General features: G+C 50.0%; 1 protein-coding gene across 4 annotated transcripts in view; it reads left to right on the top strand.

The window, feature by feature from the left end:
- Positions 1-364: 364 nt before the first annotated feature.
- Positions 365-13,496, top strand: part of LOC144602626 (uncharacterized) — a 61,381-nt gene continuing 48,249 nt past the window's right edge. For 2 of the 4 annotated variants that reach the window (XM_078415756.1, XM_078415757.1), the window contains exon 1: positions 365-643. In XM_078415756.1, the coding sequence (XP_078271882.1) occupies positions 508-643 (136 nt within the window). In that variant the 5' untranslated portion in view covers positions 365-507. Of the gene's footprint in view, positions 644-7,872; positions 7,969-9,414; positions 9,511-13,496 lie in introns of all 4 variants that reach the window. The other 2 variants (XM_078415754.1, XM_078415755.1) reach the window with 2 other exon arrangements.

A 13,496-nucleotide genomic window follows, 5' to 3' on the forward strand; every position in this document is an offset into this window, starting at 1 on the left:
GGCCCCGGAGCGGCGGTCCCACGCAAACACACGATGAATCTGGCCGGCCGCCGAAGCAATCAGTGACGGCCGGCCTCTGCGTTTCCCGGGAACGAACAGGGCTGCCGGCATTGACGGGCCGAAGGGCCCCACCGCCGATGGAAATAGCACCAGCCCCCTCTGCTGGGTTCCGTGAAAACGGGCGGCTGTGCGGGCCGATCTGACCCACCAGCGACCTCCGGTGGCGTATGGAGGAACTGCCGGCAGGCTGCGCGCGACCCCTGGGTCCGACCACCCGCGACCTCCGGTGGCGTATGGAGGAACTGCCGGCAGGCTGCGCGCGACCCCTGGGTCCGACCACCAGCGACCTCCGGTGGCGGGTGGGGGAACTGCAGGCGGGCCGTGGGAAAAAGACGCGCCGCCGGCTGGGTGAGCTGCTGAAGCCGGATACCGTCGGGAAGGCTGTCGGGGAGCGGTAGTAATGCGGGCGATCGAGGCTCCTACCTGCGGGTAGTCGTCGGCCGTTGGATGGACTTCCAACGCGTCGAGGGCCAGGTGACGGGCCATCATGAGCTCATCGGCGCGCCTGCCCAACCAACGCCTGCATGTTGGGGAACGGGGCGTCGAGGAGCTGCTGGCGGAGGTCGGACGGCAGCAGCATCAGGTAAACATGTTTGAAAAGGAACCCGGGCTCGTAGTCGCCTAGCAGTGCCTGCATGTCGGCCAGTAGTACCGACGGGCGGCGGTCACCCAGGGGCGGCATTCGGAGGATCCGGGTTGCCCGCTCAGCCTCGCAGAGGCCGAACTGCTGACGGAGGAAGGCTTTAAGGGCCACGTATTTATCGGTTGCCGGGGGGTCGCGGAGGAAGGGTCGGACCAGGCGCGCGGTGGCCGGGTCGAGGGCGCTGACCACGTGAAAGTATTTAGTGGCGTCGGCAGTTATTCCCCGCAGGGCGAACTGTGCCTCGGCCTGGTCAAACCAGAAGTCGGGGTCCTCGGTCCACAATGGAGGCAGCCACACCGACACGGCGTGGATAGCGGCGCGGGCGGCAGGGTCCGCGGGAAGGTCCAAAAGCGGTTGTGGTTGTGGTTGTGGTTGACTGGAAGAGTCGGGTAGTTGCAGGTTCTGGTCCATCGCGACTTGCGAGGGAAAGTCGGGGTCACCAGTGTAGTGGGTGCGGTCACCGCGGTAATCAGGCCAGACGCCAGGTGAGTAATCAATAACTTTAATAACTGTATTACCTATAGTATCAAACACCGCACTCAAGTCTCAAGTCAGTCGACACACCCAAACCCTTTATAGTCCCAGACCACCTGACCAAAGGGGACTGACCCAGGAAGTGACCTAATCCCTCCCGTCCACTGAGTGCCGAGTGGAATGACCAAGGGAGTGGCCTAGCCCCCGGGTGCCGCCACAGGACCCTTGGTCAGTTCCCAATATTCATGGTGACTCGGACTGAGGAGAGTGAGGTGGTTGATGGAGGTTTGGATGGGAAAGGCAGTGAAAGAGGATAGATGATGTTTTCTCCACACACCGCTCCTCAAAGACAACATCAAAGCAAATGTGAAGGCATACAATATGGCAAAAATTGGCAGGGAGCAAGAGGTTTGGAAAGCTTTTAGGAACCACTGTTTAAGAAGGGATCGATGCAATAGAAAGGAAATTTTAGCCTGACTTCAGTGATCTCTAAGGTTTTAGAGTCCATTATTATTAAGGATTAGCTTTCAGGGCACTCGGCCGCATGTCACAAAATAGACCAAAGTCAACATGGTTTTGTTCAGGGGTGATCTTGCCCGACAAATCTGTTGGAATTCTTGGAGGCATCAACAAACAGGACAGATAAAGGCCAGTCAGAGGATGTTGTTAACTTGGATTTTCAGAAGGTCTCTGATAAGGTGCTGCAAGTGAGGATGCACAACTAGACAAGAGCCTGTGGTATTAGAGGCAAGGTACTAACATGGAATAACGTTGGGCAGACTGTCAGAAGGCAAAGAGTGTGAATAAAGGATGCGTTTTCTGGTTGGCTGCCGGTGACGAGTGGTGTTCCACAGGGGCCAGTGTTGAGTCCACTACTTTCCATGTTACACGTTAAAGATCGGTGTGATGGAATTGATGCATTGTGGCCAAGTTTGCGGATAATATGAAGATAGGTGTCGGGGCAGGTAGTATTGAGGATGCAGGGACTTTGCAGAAGGACTTGGGCAAGTTGGCAGATTGGGGAAAGAAGTGTCAGATGGAATACAGCACAGCAAAGTGTACGGTCATGCACTTTGGTAGAAGGAATAAACATTTAGACTATTTTCTAAATTGTGAGAGGATCAATAAATCTGAATTGGGTGTTGGGAATGCTGGTGCAGGATTCCCGAAAGATTAACTTGCAGGTTCATTCGCGAGTAAGGAACACAAATGCAAGGTTAGCATTATTTTTCAGACTAGAAGATAAAACAAATGATGTAATGCTGAGTCTTTATAAGGTGCTGGTTAGACCAGCAGAATATTGTGAGATCTTTTTGGCCTCATATCTGTAGAAGGATCTGTTGACATTGGAGAGGGTCCAGATATTTATATCAATGATCCGGTGGGTGAATGGGGATGAGGAGTGTTTGACGGGCAGGGCCTGTGGTCACTGGAGATTAGAAGGTCAAGGGGGGATGGATCCCATTGAATCCCACTGAATAATGAAAGGCCCAGACAGTGTGGATGCGGAGAAGATGTTTCCAATGGAGGGAGAGTCAAGGAGCAGATGGCACATCCTGAGAATACAAGAATGTATCTCTAAGATGGATTGAGGGAGAATTTCTTTAGCCAGAGGATGGTGAATCTGTAGAATTCATTGCCACAGATGGTGGTGGAGGCTGTCATTTGGGTATTTTTAAAGCAGAGATTGATAGGCTCGATTAATAAAGATATTAAAGGTTCCAGGGAGAATGCAGGGGGATGGTGATGAGAGGGGAGATGCCATGATGGTGGATCAAGCCCGATGGGCCAAATGGCCTCATTCTGCTCCAATGTCTTATGGTCTTCTGTTTGTTTGGGTTTGGACGTTCCTCCTTTAGACATTGGTGATGTTTCTGGTCCTGGAGACACCTCCCGTCTCTCCACCCTTTTCCCATTTCCCCGCGCTCCACAATTCTCTGCCTGATCCGGAGTTGGACACCAGTCGGGCACCCAAGGGAGCTACGACTGGAGACCCTGTTCCCCTTCACCTTAAACCTATGTCTTTTGTCCTTGATTCACCTAATTTGGGCAACAGGCTCAAGGGCAAGAGACTGCATCTGCCCGATCTATTCCTCTCAGGATTTTATACACTTATATGAGATCACCCTTCATCCTCCTGTGAGACTTGGTGTGTGTTGGTATTAGCACGGACTGGTGATTCTTTGTCTTTGCAGCTGATTTTCCTCCTGATCAGCTATTTAGTACATTTTTACTCTCTCACCCTCCCTCCCCTACCTTATTTCTATTATTCCAGATCCATTGATGGACACAACTCAGGAACATTAGGGAGCAGTGACCGGAGTCTCTGGTCAGGGTTTGACCAGTGACCCAGTAGGGTCTGCAAGCTCAGGTATCAGTGGTGGGGAGTAATGACCGGAGACTCTGGTCAGGGTTTGACCAGTGACCCAGTAGGGGTCTGCAAGCTCAGGTATCAGTGGTGGGGAGTAATGACCGGAGACTCTGGTCAGGGTTTGACCAGTGACCCAGTAGGGGTCTGCAAGCTCAGGTATCAGTGGTGGGGAGTAATGACCGGAGACTCTGGTCAGGGTTTGACCAGTGACCCAGTAGGGTCTGCAAGCTCAGGTATCAGTGGTAGGGAGCGGTGACCGGAGTCTCTGGTCAGGGTTTGACCAGTGACCCAGTAGGGGTCTGCAAGCTCAGGTATCAGTGGTGGGGAGTAATGACCGGAGACTCTGGTCAGGGTTTGACCAGTGACCCAGTAGGGTCTGCAAGCTCAGGTATCAGTGGTGGGGAGTAATGACCGGAGACTGGTCAGGGTTTGACCAGTGACCCGGTAGGGGTCTGCAAGCTCAGGTATCAGTGGTAGGGAGTAGGGAACAGTAGAGCATCGGAACAGGCCCATCGGACAACAATATCCCTGCCGAACATAATGTCAAGTTAAACTATGTGCCCAACCAATGGATTCTTAAAAGCCACTGTCATGTCTGCCTCTACCTCCACCTCCGGCAGTGCGTACCTGCCTAGCACCACTCTCTGTGTAAAAAGACTTTCCTCACACATCTCCTTTAAACCGCTCCTCCCATGTTAAAACCATGCTCTCTTGTCTTTGACAGTTCCATCCTGGGAAAACATTCTGAACGCCTACCCAATCTATGCCTCATGATTTTATATACTTCTATCTGGTCTGTACTCAGCCTCAACGACCCAGAGGCAGCCAGATTTCTCCAACCTCTCCTCATAGTGTCCACCCTCTAATCCAGGCAGCATTCTGGTTAAGCCCGTCTGTTTCTCTCGGAAGCCTCCACATCTTTCCTGTAATGGAGCTACTAGAATGGCAAAGAATACTCCAAATGCTGCCTAACCAAAGTCCCACATAACTGCAACATAACATCCTGAATCTTATACTTAATGCCCCACGTGATGAAGACAAGCACACCATATGCTTCCTTTATCACTGCATCTTGTGTTGCCACTTTCTGGTTGTTACTTACATGGACTAACGTGGTCGATGGACAGTCGAGGGAAGATCATTTATGTTCCCAAAATGGGAACTTTTTCCAAAATGCTCTGAAACATCTGGCCAGGCTTGTGTCCTGGATCAGTGAATGGCAGGGCCCTGGGAAGTGCCGTAGAGCAGCAAGATTTAGGAGTTAGAAACATAGAAACATAGAAAATAGGTGCAGGAGAGGGCCATTCGGCCCTTCGAGCTAGCACCATCATTCATTGTGATCATGGCTGATCATCCACAGTCAGTAACCCGTGCCTGCCTTCTCCCCATATCCCTTGATTCCACTAGCCCCTAGAGCTCTATCTAACTCTCTCTTAAGTCCATCCAGTGATTTGACCTCCACTGCCCTCTGTGGCAGGGAATTCCACAAATTCACTTGGTGAAAAAGTTCATTCTCACCTCAGTTTTAAATGGCCTCCCCTTTATTCTAAGACTGTGGGCCCTGGTCCTTGTTCATGAGCACAGTTCACAGAGGGTGACATTACAGATCGACAGGATGGCAAAGGTGGCTTTTGGTACATTGGCCTTCATCAGTAAAGGTACTGAATACATAAGTTGGGATGTCATGTTACCATTGTGAGGTAACGTGATGTCATTGGTAAGTTGTGATGTCATGTTGGTGAGGTCACGTGTGGAGTGTGTGATCAGTTTTGGTCATCCTATTATAGGAAAGATGTTCTTAAGCTGGAAAGATTGCAGAGATAATTTACGAGGATGTTGCAAGGAACTTAATGGCCTGAGCTGTAAGGAGAAGTTGGACTGGCTAGGAATTTATTCCTTGGAGGGCAAGAGGCTGAGGGATGATCTCATATGGGGTATCAACGTCAGGGTAAATGCACAACATCGTTTATCTCGGGTCGGGGAAGCAAGACCCAGAGGACATTGCCCCCACCCTGTCACTAGACCCACTCCCCCCTGTGACCAAGCTCAGAAGTTCTAGGAACAGAATTACACCATTCGGCCCATCAAGTCTATTCTACCATTCAATCTATCTATCCCTCTCAACCCCATTCTCCTGCCTTCTCCTCATGACCCCTGACACGCATACTGATCACGAATCTATCAATCTCCAGCTAACAAATATCCATTGACACGGTCCCCACAGCGATCTGTGGCAATGAAGTCCACAGATTCACCACCATCTGGCTAAAGAAATGCCTCCTCATCTGCTTTTGTTCGGAGGCTATGGCCTCTGGTCCCAGATTCCCCCACTTGTGGAATCATCCTCAGCATTCACTCAATCCAGTCCTTTCACTATTTGGCAAGTTTCAATGAGGTTCCCTGTCATTCTTCTAAACTCCAGCGAGTGCAGGCCCAGTGAAGACAAACACTAATCATATGTTATCAAGGGGACATGATCTGTTGCTTCTCTCCCCCACCTCCAATCAGGATCGAGTCCTACCTTACCCCCTCTGCTGGGGGAACACCCACCCCCCCCACCCAACCTCCCACCCCGGGACCCAGCTGTTCCCCTCACCACCCAACCTCCCACCCCGGGACCCAGCTGTTCCTCCCCCCCCACCCAACCTCCCACCCCGGGACCCAGCTGTTCCCCTCACCACCCAACCTTCCACCCCGGGACCCAGCTGTTCCCCTCACCACACCTCCCCTCCCCAGGTCCGATGGGAAGAGGGGGAATAGAGAAGGAGGAGAGAGGCTGGTGGGCAAGGGGGGGCGAGGTGGAGAGAGGGGGGAGCAAGGGGGGAGAGAGGGGTGAGAAGGCAAGGGGAAGGGCCATGAAGTCAGAGGGATAATGATGGACAGATTGCATTGGGTAATGGATGGAATGAAGGTGTGGAGGGAGAGGGGTTGCAGGAGAGGGATGGATAATCGTTGTGGTCACCAGAGACTGGTGTTGGCCACGCACTTCGGACTCCTTCCATCCCACAGAGCTGCTGGATTATTTCCCCACTGCACCCACTGCCTGTCCACACTTTATTACAGATCCAGCCTCCGTACCAACTGAGGAGAGTGTGGGGTGGGGGAGGAGGGGGACTGGAGTGGGGGGAGGAGAATACCCCAGGGAGAGTGGAGTTGGAGCATTGCGGAGAGGGTAGAGATGGAGAGTGAGGGGCGGAGGGTCGTGGAGAGAGGAGGAGAAAGGGCAAGTAGAAATGTGTGAAACGAGTAATTGTAGAAGAATTAAACGGGTGGTAAGGAGGGAATGTGTGATTGGAGATCGGGCCTGTACTCGCTGGAGTTTAGAAAGATAAGGGGGAAATCACATCAAAACTTACCCTATAATGACAGGCCTAGATAGAGTGGATGTGGAGAGGATGGATCCAGTATTGAAAGAGTATAGGGCCAATGGGCACAGCCTCAGAATAAAGAGACATACCTTGAGATACGAGCTGAGGAGGATTTAACTCGCCAGAGGGTGGTGAATCTGTTGAATTCATTGCCACAGAAGGCTGTGGACATTGGTATCTCCAAGACGATGGTATTTTTAAAGTGGAGATTGACAGTTTTTGATTACGAAGATGGACAAAGGTTTCGAGGAGAAGGTGAATAGGGTTGACGGGGAACGATATACAGTATCAGCCATGAGTAAATGGCGGAGTGGTCGATGGGCCGAATTGCCTCATTCTGTTCCTCTGACATGAATTTATGAACATGAGATTGAGGATGAAGTGGAAAGTAAGTGGGGAGTTTGAGGAGAATGTATTTTGAAGACAGACTGACCCATAGGGGCAGGGGCTGAATGCTGGAGTCAGAGAGAGAGTCACAGTGAGAGAGAGAAAGTCAGAGGCAGAGAGTCACAGAGAGAGAGAGTCGGGGAGAGAGAGAGAGTGAGGGAGAGAGAGAGAGAGGTATTGAGGGAGAGAGAGAGTGAGGGAGAGAGAGAGAGAAAGTGAGAGAGAGTGTGAGAGAGAGAGAGTGAGGGAGAGAGAGAGAGAGTGTGAGAGAGAGTGTGAGAGAGAGTGTGTGAAAGGGAGAGTGAGGGAGAGGGAGAGTGGGAGAGAGAGAGAGAGTCGGAGCGAGATTGTGAGAGCACTCTGTAAAAGCCTGGCTTCACAAGTGAGTGAGGCGTAGCTCGTGTTCGAGGAGGATGCAATGTTGAAGGTGAGACGTGTGACCTGTGAGAGTTAGTATTTGTTGGTGTTCGCACGGACTCTTTGTCTACAGCCGACTTCCCACCTGATGAGCTGATCATTCTGTTTTAATCTCTCACCCTCCCTCTCCCACCTCCATTCTCTTCTTCCAGATCCACCGCCGGATACAACTCAGGAACCCCAGGCATCAACGAGTGGAGACACAAGTCAAGGATTGACCAGTGACCCAGCAGGGTCTGCAAGCTCAGGTATTAGTGGTGGGGACCATGAAGCACAGGAACAGGCCCATTGTCCCACAATATCCATGCTGTTAAACATATCTCCCCTGCCTGCATGTAATCCATATCCCTCCATTCATTGAATGTCCACTTGCCTAAACAAAAGACTCCTTGATAACCACTACCTCTGATACTCAATGCCCTGACCGATGAAGGCATGCATACCATATGCATTTTGATCATTGCCACTTTCAGGTTGTTATGGACTTGGACCCCAAACCCCCTCTGCACATCAATGGTCTCAAGGGTCTCGCTATTAACTCCATAATCTCTCCTGCAATATGTCCTTCCAAAGTGCAACACTTCACACTTACTTGGATTAAATTCCATCTGCAGTTTCTCTGCCCATTTCTACATCTACATCCCACAAATCTACATCCCGCTCAATACTTTGACAACCTTCCTCACCATCCGCTCCTTCACCAATTTTATCATCTCCACACAGTTACAAAAGACACAAAGTGCTGGACTAACTCAGCAGGTCAAGCAGCATCTCCGGAGAACATTGACATTTCCCAGTGAAACTCCCACGTCAGATTTGGACTTGCATAACAACAGCGGCCCCCATTTCAGTCTCCCTAGTTCCTGCCTAATAATGCTGCAATGGACCCTGTCCCAATTTAATACTTCCCCCAAGGTCCAGACAGACCTATTCATAACTCTCTTAAAACTATGGAGCTGTAATCTTTGTTGCCAAAATGCTCTCTCACTGAAACACCAGGAGAGGCTCATTTCCTGGCTCATAAAAGGAAAGGTTCTTCCCCTTGGTCCTCACATGGTTGCATTTTGGGAAGTCAAACTGGACAGGACAGACAGAGTGAATGATAGAGTTCACTGAAAGTGGAGTCACGAGTGGATAGGGTGGTAAAGAAGGCTTTAGGTTATGATGGGAATTGGTAGGGTGAATGCACAGCACCTTTTATCCAGAGTTGGGGAAGCAAGAACCACAGGACATACATTTAAGATAAGAGTGGAAAGATTTAATAGGAGCATGATGGGCAACCATTTCATGTCGTGTGGTGGATGTATGGAACAAACTGCCGGAGAAGATAGTTGAGGCAGATACAATAACAAAATGTAAAAGTCACTTGGACATGTGCGTGGATAATAACGTTTTACTGGAATATGGGTAACATGTGGACAAATGGGACTAACAGATAAGTCGGCATGAACGAGGTGGGCCGATGGACCTGTTTCTGTGCTCTATGGTCAATCCCTGAAATTCACCCTGACTCTAAAGGGGAGTGGGAGGGGGCACGTGGAGTGAAGAACATTTTTGATGGAGAGTCGGTGACGGGATATCAGATGATGCTGATATCTCCACATTGGCACTCCTGGAATTGCTGTACACATCTCGAAGTTTGATGCCATGTTGCGGTGTTGCCGCACTACCGTCTTTCTGTTCCTTCATTCCAGATCCCAAGATCTCCACAGTGGAACAGACCCAGGGATCATCAACTGGAGAATCTTCCCAGGAACCATCTTCCGTTCCAGTGGGAGACACGTCCTCAGGTACCAAGCCCCCTCATACGTTATTGCCTGCCCTTGCAGCCAGCTTTTGGAGAGGACAGTAGTTTGTTCTGCAGTGGACAACAATTCCCCTTGGATTGAGGTTGGTTGAGGGAACCACTCCAGAAATACTGCCTCACCCGCTAAGTTACTCCAACACTTTGTGCCTTTTTTTGTGAACCAGCATCTGCAGTTCTTTATGTCTCCACATGGGGTTTAATTTAGATATACAGTGTGGAAACAAGCCCTTTGGCTCTCCGAGCCCACGGTGACCAGTAAACACTAGCACTATCCAACACACTAGGGACAATTTACAATGTTTGCTGAAGCCAAATTAACCAACAAACCTGTAAGTATTTGGAAAGTGGGAGGTAACCGGAGCGGCTGGGGAAAGAACACTGGCTCACTGGGAGAACTTACCAACTCCATGCAGACAGCACCTGCAGTCAGGATGGAAGCCAGGGCTCTGGTGCTGTAAGGCAGCAATAACCGGGGTGGGAAAGGTCCTTGATTATGTTGGCTGTTTTCCCGAGGAAGTGTGAAGTGCAGATGGAGCCAATGGTGGGGAATCAGGTCTGTGTAACAGACTTGGCAACATCCACAACTCTGCAATTTCTTGCTGTCTTGGGCAGAGCTGCTCCCAAACCAAGCTGTGATGCAACAATGTTGTGAGATGGTGTGTAGTTGGATTACAGAAGACATTTGTAAGGCGCTGTGATGACTCGGGGACAAGAGGGGTCAGTGCTTAGGCCTCAGCTAGTCATTATGAGTCAAATAACATGGCTGTGACGAATAATTGTCAGTGTTCCCTGAGGACAGAGATAAATCCAGATATTCCCCCACTGACCCACAGTGTCCCTCACTGTCCATAGTCAGTGTTCCCTGGGGACTGAGATACACCCGGATATCTCCCACTAACACCAGTGTCCCTCACTGTCCACAGTCAGTGTTCCCTGGGGACTGAGATACACCCGGATATCTCCCACTAACACCAGTGTCCCTCACTGTCCACAGTCAGTGTTCCCTGGGTGGGGGAGTGAAAGGAGAATTGTAATGTCCCAGAGAGGGGGAAGGAGTGGCCTGAAGAGAGGATGTGTAGATAGAGGTGGACTAGGAGAACGTGCACAGTTCTACTGCCGGACACCCCAGCCCACTTTTCAGTGACAGGAATCATTGAAGGAAACGGTGTTCCCCTTGGTCAGTTCCCAATATTCATCGTGACTCGGACTGAGGAGAGTGAGGTGGTTGATGGAGGTTTGGATGGGAAAGGCAGTGAAAGAGGATAGATGATGTTTTCTCCACACACCGCTCCTCAAAGACAACATCAAAGCAAATGTGCCATCAAGGAGCCTGTGGTATTAGAGGCAAGGTACTAACATGGAATAACGGTGGGCAGACTGTCAGAAGGCAAAGAGTGTGAATAAAGGATGCGTTTTCTGGTTGGCTGCCGGTGACGAGTGGTGTTCCACAGGGGCCAGTGTTGAGTCCACTACTTTCCATGTTGTATGTTAAAGATTGGTGTGCTGGAATTGATGCATTGTGGCCAAGTTTGGCGATAGTAGGAAGATAGATGTAGGGCCAGGTAGTATTGAGGATGCAGGGACTTTGCAGCGTCAAAGCAAATGTGAAGGCATAGAATATGGCAAAGATTGGCGGGGAGCTAGAGGTTTGGAAAGCTTTTTGGAACCACCGTTTAAGAAGGGATCGAGGCAATAGAAAGGAAATTGTAGCCTGACTTCAGTGATCTCTAAGATTTTAGAGTCCATTATTATTAGTCAAGTCAAGTCAAGTTTATTTGTCACGTACACATACACCATGTGCAGTGAAATGAAAGTGGCAATGCCTGCGGATTGTGCACAAAAAGAATTACAGTTACATCATATAAATTAAAGTTAATACAGAGAAGACAAAATTTAGTCCCTGGAGTTATAATAGTTAACAGTCCTGATAGCCTGTGGGAAGAAACTCCGTCTCATCCTCTCCGTTTTCACAGCGTGACAGCGGAGGCGTTTGCCTGACCGTAGCATCTGGAACAGTCCGTTGCTGGGGTGGCAGGGGTCCCCCATGATCTTGCTTGCTCTCGATCTACACCTCCTGATGTATAGGTCCTGCAGGGGGACGAGTGTAGTTCCCATGGTGCGTTCTGCCGAATGCACTACTCTCTGCAGGGCCATCCTGTCCTGGGTAGAGCTGTTCCCAAACCAGACTGTAATGTTGCCGGACAGGATGCTCTCTACAGCCCCAGAGTAGAAGCAATGAAGGATCCTCAGAGACACTCTGAATTTCCTCAGCTGTCTAAGGTGGTAAAGGCGCTGCTTTGCCTAACCCACCAGTGTGGCAATGTGCGTTGCCCATGTCAGATCCTCTGTGATGCGGACTCCCAGGTATTTAAAACTGCACACCCTATCCACAGTAGACCCATTTATCTCCAGTGGCGTGTACGTCCTTGGATGTTGAGCCCTTCTAAAGTCCACAATCAGCTCCTTAGTTTTTTGACATTCAAGAGGAGGCTATTGTCCTGACACCAGAGTGCCAGATCAGCCACCTCCTCCCGGTAGGCCTTCTCATCGTTGTTGGAGATCCGGCCCACCACCACAGTGTCATCAGCAAACTTGATGATGGAGTTTGAGCTGAACCTGGCCCTACAGTCATGTGTGTACAGGGAGTACAGTCGGGGGCTAAGGACGCAGCCCTGGGGGGATCCTATGTTCAGGGTGAGGGAGCTAGATGTGTGTTCCCCCATCCTGACCACTTGGGGCCTGGCAGTGAGAAAGTCCAGGACCCAGGCACACAGAGGGGTGCTAAGCCCCAGTTCCAGCAGCTTCTCAGCAAATCTGGTGGGGACTATTGTGTTGAAAGCTAAACTAAAGTCAATGAACAGCATCCTCACATAGCCCCCCTGGCTGTCCAGATGAGAGAGAGCGGTGTGTAGAACCTGGGAGACCCCATCATCCGTGGACCTGTTCGAACGGTATGTAAACTGTAGTGGGTCCATGTTGCGAGGAAGGAGGGCACAGATGTGCTTCTTGATTAGTCTCTCGAAGCATTTCATGACAACCGAGGTGAGGGCCACCGGTCGGTAGTCATTTAAACACACTGGACAAGCATTCTTTGGCACCGGTACAATAGTGGATAAGCTTTCAGGGCACTCGGCCGCATGTCATAAAATAGACCAAAATCAACATCGTTTTGTTCGGGGGTAATCTTGCCCGACAAATCTGTTGGAATTCTTTGAGGCATCAACAAAGAGGACAGATAAAGGCGAGTCAGAGGTTGTTGTTAACTTGGATTTTCAGAAGGTCTCTGATAAGGTGCTGCAAGTGAGGCTGCTCAACTAGATAAGAGCCTGTGGTATTAGAGGCAAGGTACTAACATGGAATAATGGTGGGCAGACTGTCAGAAGGCAAAGAGTGTGAATAAAGGATGCGTTTTCTGGTTGGCTGCCGGTGACGAGTGGTGTTCCACAGCGGCTAGTGTTGAGTCCACTACTTTCCATGTTACACGTTAAAGATCGGTGTGATGGAATTGATGCATTGTGGCCAAGTTTGGCGATAATATGAAGATAGGTGTCGGGGCAGGTAGTATTGTGGATGCAGGGACTTTGCAGAAGGACTTGGGCAAGTTGGCAGATTGGGGAAAGAAGTGTCAGGTGGAATACAGCACAGCAAAGTGTACGGTCATGCACTTTGGTAGAAGGAATAAATGTTTAGACTATTTTCTAAATAGAGGATCAATAAATCTGAATTGGGTGTTGGGAATGCTGGTGCAGGATTCCCAAAAGATTAACCTGCATTTTCATTCGCTAGTAAGGAACACAAATGCAAGGTTAGCATTAATTTTCAGACTAGAAGATAAAACAAATGATGTAATGCTGAGGCTTTATAAGGTGCTGGTTTCATATTAAAACGATTCTCCCTCGTCTTTGACATTTTCACCCTGTGGTAAAAGTTCTAATCCTATCAATGCCTCTCGTAATTATATTTACTTCT

Source organism: Rhinoraja longicauda, chromosome 19 (assembly GCF_053455715.1).
Source record: "Rhinoraja longicauda isolate Sanriku21f chromosome 19, sRhiLon1.1, whole genome shotgun sequence".
Taxonomy (NCBI): Eukaryota; Metazoa; Chordata; class Chondrichthyes; order Rajiformes; family Arhynchobatidae; genus Rhinoraja; species Rhinoraja longicauda.